This window comes from Pongo abelii, chromosome 16 (assembly GCF_028885655.2).
Source record: "Pongo abelii isolate AG06213 chromosome 16, NHGRI_mPonAbe1-v2.0_pri, whole genome shotgun sequence".
In the NCBI taxonomy this organism is placed as follows: domain Eukaryota; kingdom Metazoa; phylum Chordata; class Mammalia; order Primates; family Hominidae; genus Pongo; species Pongo abelii.
In genome coordinates this window covers 77,129,131-77,138,188 of record NC_072001.2, presented here as the reverse complement: position 1 = coordinate 77,138,188, position 9,058 = coordinate 77,129,131, and the positions used below count along the sequence as shown (strand labels likewise).

Below are 9,058 nucleotides of genomic sequence, written 5' to 3'. Positions count from 1 at the left end.
AAGGGAAAATCAAGGCACTTGCCCTGGATGAACTTGGGCTTGGATTTCCCAAACAAGCTGCTTCCCAGAGGAAGAGAGAGGCAAGAACCTGCCTCCTCCTGCCACAGATATCTGAGCTCTGCCAGGCCTGCCTTCCTCCTCCATGTACCTTGTCCTCTCCACATGTAACCAGTGGGGCTGGTCCCTCATCCTTCTTTCCAAACTGCCACCACCCTCTCCCCTCCAGATTCCACTCACTCAAAGACATCAGGGAGCAAAGTTGAGTATACTGACAATTTGGGTGGGAAGATTCAGAAGATGGTCTCATACCCCACGGAGACGCATGAAATCCTTCTTCCATAGTTCTCTCCAGCCTCTCCCTGACCTCCTCCCACATAGGTCTCCCACTTCCCTAGCCCCTCGTGTCCCTAATTTGCCTACCCAGATCCTTCAAGATGGCAGCACAAAGGGTCACCTGTGACCAGGACTCAGCTTCCTGAGAAGGCAGTGGAGAGTATAAATTTATGGAGACAAAACTTTTCTCTATTTAGAAGTAGCACAACAAACTTTCTGGGACTCTGAGTGTGAACAGCTTAGAAAAACGGGACATGAAACTGAAGCCCAGCAGACATACCCATCCCATCCACCCTGCTGATGACCAGGAGCCAGTCCTTTGCTGAGAGCCTGGGTTTCCTTGACCGACACCGAGTGATACCTGAGTTATCCCAATGTTCAGGCAGGAGCTCTTTGTTCCAGACTGTGCTGTCTTGATGGGGAGGCACAGTGATCCCTGGGACAGAGGCCAGGGAAGGGCCCTGGAATTCCCAGCTTGGTCCTATGCTGCTCAGTTGACTCTCCCGAACCTCCAAGCCAACTGATTCTGCTCTGCCCCTTTAGGGAGGCTCCCAGCTGGGCCCTGGAGCAAATGCTGTAAACCCACAAATCTGCTCAGGGTTTTATCCCACCTGGGGCCCCACATTGGTGGGAGAATGGGAGGTGGATAAAGGCAGTGGTGGCTCTTTAAAGAAAAAAAATGCCCTGGTTTGTAGCAGTTGCCAGTTTCCATGGTGTAAATACTCCCACCACAGCCAATTTCAAGCTATCAACATGATGTCACTGAATGCAGAATTAAGAAAAGGTGTGAAAATTTCTTTTTTTTCCAGCAAGCTGACTTCAGCACACCAGTGGACAAGGTAAAGTGCCTGAATCCGGGGACTCTAATCTAAAGGTTGTACTGAATTCAGCCAGGTAGAGCCATGAAACAGACTGCTAAGTCTGCACATCCCTTTCTCAGGTTGATTTAAGAAGGGAGAATAACTCAAGGGAGCGTTATGAGGGAATTTCAGAAACAATCAGATCACTTAGCAATTGAATTGTCTAAATATTTTTTCCTAATTTAAAGTTGCATGTCATGTGATTAATTGGACAATGCATTATTGAATTACTGAGGGATTTAATGCCTAAATTGGAGAAGCAATCAAACATTCACATCTTCAAGTAGTTGATGGACACCTAAGGAGGTATTCACATGATGGCTGGGGCTAGAGGGCATGGGAGGCCTTGTCCTAAGTGGGCCCTGAGCCTCTATTGCAAGCTGCCTCATGCACCATGGGCCCCAGCTAGGCCTGGGCTGCACCCTCCTGGGCCCCCTCTGCCGCTACGGTCTTTGTTTGTCACTCTCCAGTTTGTGTTTTTGTCACTAAATTCTTCTATTTCTGCCCTTGGCTTCCTCCACTCTGTCATTTCTTCCCAGTCTCAAGCTGTCTCTCGCTCTCTGTTTCTGCCTCTGTCTCTATTTGCTGTCTCACTCTGTCTTCCTCCCTCCATCTGTGTGTTTTGTTTTGTCTGTGTCTCCATGTCTCTCTTTCTCTTCTCTGCATGTCTCTTCCTTGCTGTCTGTCTCCATTTCTTTTGGCGTCTCTCTCTTTTCTACACACACACATCCCTGGCCTTTGTCCCCCAGTCCCATGAGCTCCTCTCCTCCCTCCTTCGGTTTCCACTTCACCCAGCTGCATTCTGAGCCCTGGCTCCACATCTATCTTGGCACCATGCTGCCAGTCAACATCCCTTCCCCCAAGCTGATTCTGCCCTGCCTCAGAGCTGGGACCTGTACTGTGAACCCACAGACATACTCAGGATTATGGCGCATGGTGGGAGGGGAGGCCACGGTCACTCTTTGAAGAAAATGAAACCCCTGATTTGTAGCATTTGCCAATTTCTGTGGTGTAAATACTCTTACCATGGCCGATTTCAGACAACCCACTGAATGCAGAATTGGAAGAGATGCACAAATTTCATTCTTTTGAGCCAGTGCAAGCTGACTTCAGCACATCACTAGGCAAGGAGAAGGGGCTTCCTGCATGCCTGCGGGGGCTGGGGAGAGTGCTCACATGGCTGGCTACAGAGCAGCCCACTGTAGCCTTATAGAGCTCGACTTTGGGCCAACAGCCCACTCCAACCTGGTTCTTCCTTGTGGCTGACTCATAGAAGTGCTCACCTTAGGATGGGGCAGGAAGCCCAAGGACTCACTGACCTCTAGACTTAGAAGGAAGACTTCCTAGATGAAGTGACTGGGCTAAGTCACAAAGCAGATGAGAAATTTTGTGTTGCCAGAGTACACTTTTTTTTTTTTTTTTGAGATGGAGTCTCGCTCTGTTGCCCAGGCTGGAGTGCAGTGGTGCGATCTCAGCTCACTGCAACCTCCGCCTCCCAGGTTCAAGTGATTCTCCTGCTTCAGCCTCCTGAGTAGCTAGGACTACAGGCATACACCACTACACCCAGCTAACTTATTTTATTTTTAGTAGAGAAGGGGTTTCACCATGTTGGCCAGGCCAGTCTCGAAGTCCTCACCTCAAGCCCCTCGGCCTCCCAAAGTGCTGGGATTACAGGCAAGAGCCACCATGCCCAGCCCAGAGTACACATTTGAGGCTGGAAAAGGTAAGAGATGGTATCAAAGAGGCAGACCGAGGGCAGGATCACTGAGGTCTTGAATACTGAGTGAAGGGGCCTGGTCTTTTCTTATTGGCATTGAGGAGAGTAACATGATTGAATATGTTGCCTTAGGTTGGTTCCCTGCCCCCACTAAACAGGCCTTTTGACAAGGATTTGGGTGTAGTTGTTTGTTTGGAAGATGATCCCAGGCAGCATGTGAGGGAGTAGGGAAGTGAGACAGGGAAGAGAAAAAGGTAGATAAGAGTTACCCAGCAGCTACTGCTGTGGAACACTGAGATTCAGCCCCCTGTGGACCTTCTGAGTGTACAGAACAGGTCTCAGACTTGTCCCATCGAGGGGTGGGGAATCTGGGGTGTGTATCCACCAGCTCCCCTCCCTTCCTTCAAGGGCTGCTCCTGGGGGTGAATCCCCCTGGTATTCCATGTGGGCCAGGTTTGGTCCAAGGCCAGATAGTTCTCTCATGAAGAGATGCAGAAGCCGGAGGCATGGGTGTCAGGACAGGAGGCGGCAGCAGCCTGTTACGGTAAGTACTGAGTGGTGTCCTGTGGACTGGGCAACACAGAGGTGGTTGTGATTTTGGGGAGGGCAGTTTCGGTGGGATAAAGGGGAGTGAGTTACAGGGAGAATGAGAGAGAAGGACACACAGAGACTATGGACTACTCTGAAAAGTATGGACAATGGGAAAACTGTTGCATGGTCGCTGGGACTGGTGAACAGGCGAGCTTGGGTCTGGTTATGGAGTTGCTCTGAGCCAGGGAGACAAGCAGGCAGACCTGCAGGAGCAGCAGCATGTCACCCCACCAGCTGCCAGACCCGAATTGATGGAAATGTAGAGGGAGGCCTCCCCAGGGCATCCCAGCCTGCACTGATTCAGACTGAGCAGCCAGGGCACTCAGCTGACACCTCACACTTCTGTCTTCCTCCTTGGGAATTGTGGATTGGCTCGGCATGACCCAGTTCTGCAAGCATTTATTTGATTGATTGGAAGCAGACAAGGTCCCTGCTCTCCAGGGGAGCAGACCCCATGCTAAGCATCGAGCGGGTGGGAAAATGAGAAAGACCTACTGCATAGTCGATGGGAGAGGCAGGCATGCAATGACAGATGCATGCAGTGGACTGTGGGGTGGGCACCAGTGGTGCCACCATTGAGCATGGTGGAGGCTGGAGAAGAGGCAGCTGTTCTGTCTGCTCTGGGGAAGGTTTCTTGCAGCAGCCAAGTCTTGAAATGTGACATAGGCTGAGAGGCAGAGAAAAGGGGGGACAGGTATTTCTGGATTTCAAAGGCTTCCAGCTTGCTTAAGCCTTCCTGATAGCTGGGTATCACACACCCTCAGGCCGATGGGGCTCACTGACTCCAGAGACAGGCCTTCCATAGCCAGACCCCTCCTACCATCCTGTGATGGAGTCAGACTGCCCTTGCTGGGGAGGTGTCAACAAGAGGATACTTGGTAGGCAATGAGGAGGGCCACAGCAGGCAGGCAGCTGCTTTCTTTGGTTAGGTTCTTCGGTGTGGTAGGCTAAATAATAGTCCCCCAAAATATCCACATCCTAATTTCCAGAACCTGTGAATGGCAAAAGGTACTTTGCAGATGTAATTAAGTTAGGGATCTTGGCCAGGCACGGTGGCTCATGTCTGTAATTTCTGGAACTTTGGGAGGCCAAGGCAGGAGGATTGCGTGAAGCCAGGAGTTCGAGACCAGCCTGTGCAACAAAGTGAGGTCCCATCTCTACAAAAAAATAAAAACAATTAGCTGGGTGAGGTGGTGTGTGCCTGTGGTCCCAGCTACTCAGGAGGCTGAGGTGGGAGAATTGCTTGAGCTTGGGAGGTCAAGGCTGCAGTGAGCCATGATGGTGCCTCTATACTCCAGACTGGGTGACAGAGTGAGACCCACCTCAAAAAAAAAAAAAGGGATCTTGAGATGGGAAGATTATCCTGGATTATTTGGGTGAAGGTCAGAGGAGGAAGTAGGAGATGTGACAATGGAAGCAAGGTTGGAGTAACATGAGAAAGCGGCCACTAGCCCAGGAATGCAGGCAGCACCCAGAGGCTAGAAAAGGTGAGGAAACAGATCCTCCCCTAGAGTCTCCAGAAGGAACCAGCCCTGAGGACACCATGACTGAAACCCAGTGAAACTGACTTCAGACTCCTGGGCTCCAGAACTGTAAGAGAATGAATGTGCATTATGTTTATGTTAAGCCAACAAGTTTGTGGTAATTTGTTACAGCAGCTACGGAAACAATACACCCGGGAAGCAGACTCTCTGATGATGTGCACACGGGAATTTGCTTGAGGAGTGCTCTTGGGGGCGTGCCCCTCACCTGTGAGGAGAGAAGAGCAGAGGTGGGCAGTTGCAGGTGATTCCCTGGGAAGCTCCAGGGCTGTGGTGGCCTGCGGAGTTACCCCAGATTGAGGCAAGAGAGCCTGGCCCAGGGACTCACACAATCATTGGATGAGGCTTCCCTGTGCAGAGGATGTGGCCTTAAATGGGGCAGCTCCTTTTGGCCAAGAGCAGTTCATGGAGAGGGACTCAACTTTGAGCCCTCGGCCATGCTCACCTTGGTCCTGAAGCAGGCCCCAGGGGCACAGCTATGCATCCCCAGAGCTGTGGAAGGTGCATCTCTCTGAATCTTGTTCCTTTGCTCTATGGGCCTGGTAGTTTGACAACTTTCTAACATCCTGGACTTCCTGATCTATTGAGGAGTTCTGCAATGCATCCACATCTCTCCCTGGGCAAGAAATTGGGCTTTGAGTCCCAGTTTCTATAACTGTCATTAAGTGTTTTACATACACTGCTGTCTTTAATCCTAGAAATAACCACAGCTATTAGCCCCATTTTACAGATGAGCAGACTGATACTTGAAGAACTTCAGTGAATGCTCAGAGTCAGAGCTGGGATTCTTCCTAGGTCCGCCTGATACCTCTTCGCTGCCCTGTGACTTTGCCTCATTGTCCACCCTTACTCATTAGCCGCGTCATCTTGAATAGATGACTGAACTTCTTTTGGCCTCAGTTTTTTTAAAAAACAAGACTCTAGTCTCTGTCCTGCCTCTCTCCTAGGACTGTTCTCACTTGGCTTCAGGAGAGAGATGTATGCAGGCTTTGCACCTGGGCCTGAGACTCTGCTGCTATGACTCCCTGGATCCAGCGAGTTTGCTCTTGCTGTACCTCCCTTCGCCCAGTCCCCCAGTAGCTCTGGGCCCCTGGTCCAGGGGAGAAGGAGAAAGCAGGACAGGTAGGGGGTCTCATCTGAAGGTCTCTTCTCTGGTGCCTTGTGGTTTTCAAGTATGACTCACCCCTTTCATACCATTTCCCCCAGCACTGGGAATTATGCAGGACTGCCGTGCATGGTTACATGGTTCGTGTACCAGGCATCAGCCAAGGGTGTGGTGGGGATTGAAACCTAGCCCACGCCGGGCACTTTTTGCTTAGCACAAAGGCACCATCTGCCAAGAGGCTGTGTCTGCGCAGAGGGGCCTGTCTTATTTAATTCTCACAAAAGTCTTGCCTGGGTTCTCAGTGGCCCTTAATTATATGTTGGCTTTGCAGGAGCCCAGGGCTGGAGCTCAGCCCTCAGACCCTGGCATTCAGGGCAGAGAACGGGTGGTGATGGATGTGTAGGAGGGAGAAGCAAACCCACACCCAACTCACAGTCACATCCCCAGAAACCACTGATTCTGCAAGTCCCTCTGTGGGAGCTGTCCAGGTTCTCCTGGAGACAGGCAGAGGGGGCGGGGCCCCAGGACTCCTGGGCTGCTTACCTCAAAGCCCTTGGCCCAGTCCCCGGTGCAGACTTCTGGCACAGAGGCCCGCATCCCAGGCTGAGCTCCCTGGGGCCAACCACAGAAGGTCCAAGTGCTCTGCGTTCCTGTCTATGTTTTTAATTACCCCACTTACTTTCCCATTCATCTTTCCCTTCCCAGTCCTTTCTGTACAGCCCCCAGACTAATGTGCCTCAAATCCTGATCTCACTGAATTCCTTCCCTGGCTCGGAGACTTCCATGGCTCCATTCTGTCCAGGCTCGGCATTTAGCGTTCATACACACACCCCTCTCCAAGGGCGACGGCTGTTCCTCTTCTCTTCTCTCCCCTGATTCCCCCCGGGCTCCCTGTCATCTCCTGTCCCGCCACCTCCCACCTCCAGACCCTTGGCCAGACTGTTGCCTTCCTGGATCTCCTTCCTTACTCTCTCCTTTCCACTATCTAAACATTAACTTTCCTTTCAGGTTCCCCTTTCCTTTCCTCAGGTTCCCCTTTCCTTTCAGGTTCCCCTTTCCTTTCAGGTTCCCCTTTCCTTTCAGGTTCCCCTTTCCTTTCAGGTTCCCCTTTCCTTTCAGGTTCCCCTCATGCAGAGCCGAAGCACAGCCCTGGCATCGGGTGGGAGCATGGCCCAGGGCAAGGAGCTCTGGGAGTGCAGCCTGGGGCCTTGAATGACTCGGAGGACTGGATTTGAGGAGGGCGCCTCCTGAACCTTCCTCTGTCCTCTAGAGGGACTGCACCAGATGGCAGCTTCCTGTGAGTGGGAGCCCTCAGGTCAGGAATTGAGGGCGCATCCAGCTGTGAGCCAGGGGCCATGGAGCAAGGCTCACCCGCTTCCCAGGAGTTTCTCAAGGTCTGGGCTGTCAGATAGAGAAATTGAAGCTCATCAGACCCCTCGGCCACGGCTGCTTCAGGCTCCTAGGTGACTCACCTGCCTGTAAAGATGGTACCAGGAGCTAACAATTGCTGGTGAAGTCTAATATGGGAGCTGCTAGCCACACGTGCTTCTGAGCATTTGAAATGCTGCTGTTCCCAGTTACAATGTGTTAAAGGTGTAAAATATATGTCAGATTTTGAAGACATTGTGCCAAAAGTAAAATTTTTATTAATTATTTTATATTGGGTCCATATTGAAACTATATATATGTGTGTATATATGTGTGTGTGTGTGTGTGTGTATATATATATATATATATTTTTTTTTTTTTTTTTAGATGGAATCTCACTCTGTCACCCAGGCTGGAGGGCAGTGGTGCAATCTTGGCTCACTGCAACTTCCACCTCCCGGGTTCAAGCAATTCTCCTGCCTCAGCCTCCCGACTGGCTGGAATTACAGGCATGCGCCACCACGCCCGGCTAATTTTTGTGTTTTTAGTACAGACAGGGTTTCACCATGTTGGCCAGGCTGGTCTTGAACCCCTGACCTCAAGTGATCCGCCCGCCTCGGCCTCCCAAAGTGCTGGGATTACAGACATGAGCCACCATGCCTGGCCCATATTTAAACAATATATTATGAATATATTGGGATAAACACATTTTTTTCACCTGTTTTTTTTTTCTTTTTAAATGTGGCTATTAAAATTTTAAAATACACTGTGGTTCACTCACATTCTGTTTCTACTGAACACTGCTGGTCTTGGGCGTAGAAAACCACAGGAGAGGTCTGTGGATGGTTTTTCACAGTGAAACAGGTAATGTTTAGGAATCAGGTTGAGGAAACGGAGGAGGCCTCTGATTCCAGCCCCACACAGCCCTGACCGTGGCGGGGGATGAGTGCTGGCCTAATGACCTGCCCTGTGGCTAGAGGGCGTGGCTTGCACAGCTGCACCCTGTGCCACACCGGCCTGGTGAGGCAGAGCGGTTCCCTGCTGGTGAAGCAGCAGCTCCCTGGGTGAGCCTGTGCATGGTGAGGGGATGGAGACCGAGAGCCCAGGGAGGAGGCTGAAGGACAGATCCTCTCCAGACTGCCCTCATTACCATCCGGGCAGATGACTCATCTGAGGTCCCTGCTCTCCTCAGGCCATGATGAGGGCCATGATGATGACCACTCACAGTGAATCACACTGAGAATGTGTGTGTGTGCTGGGGGGCAGGCAGGATTCCCAGCCAGGAAAGGAGGAGTAGAGGCGGAGCATGGGTCCCACTGCACCTGCTCACAGGGTCCTAGGGCTGCTGGGAAATGCTTCCGGGGAAACCTGAGGCTCCCCTGGTCCCAAGCTCCTTCCCCAGAAAATCTGCAGCCAGAGTACAAGGCGTAGGGCCTCTGAGAGCCATGAACAACAGAGTTCTCTCTGTCCCTCTTTCAGACCCAAAGCAGCTCTGGGCCAGCCAGTTAGGCTTCCTCCCTCTCAGCAACACCTCTGCCCCAGA

At 51.5% G+C, this 9,058-nt stretch overlaps 1 protein-coding gene across 1 annotated transcript in view; it reads right to left on the bottom strand.

Moving 5' to 3' along the window:
- Window positions 1-3,887: 3,887 nt before the first annotated feature.
- Window positions 3,888-9,058, bottom strand: part of TBC1D21 (TBC1 domain family member 21) — a 30,050-nt gene continuing 24,879 nt past the window's right edge. Inside the window, exon 11 of the mRNA XM_054532864.2 lies at window positions 3,888-4,658. Coding sequence (XP_054388839.2) covers window positions 4,527-4,658 — 132 coding nt within the window. The 3' untranslated portion in view covers window positions 3,888-4,526. The remainder of the gene's footprint in view (window positions 4,659-9,058) is intronic.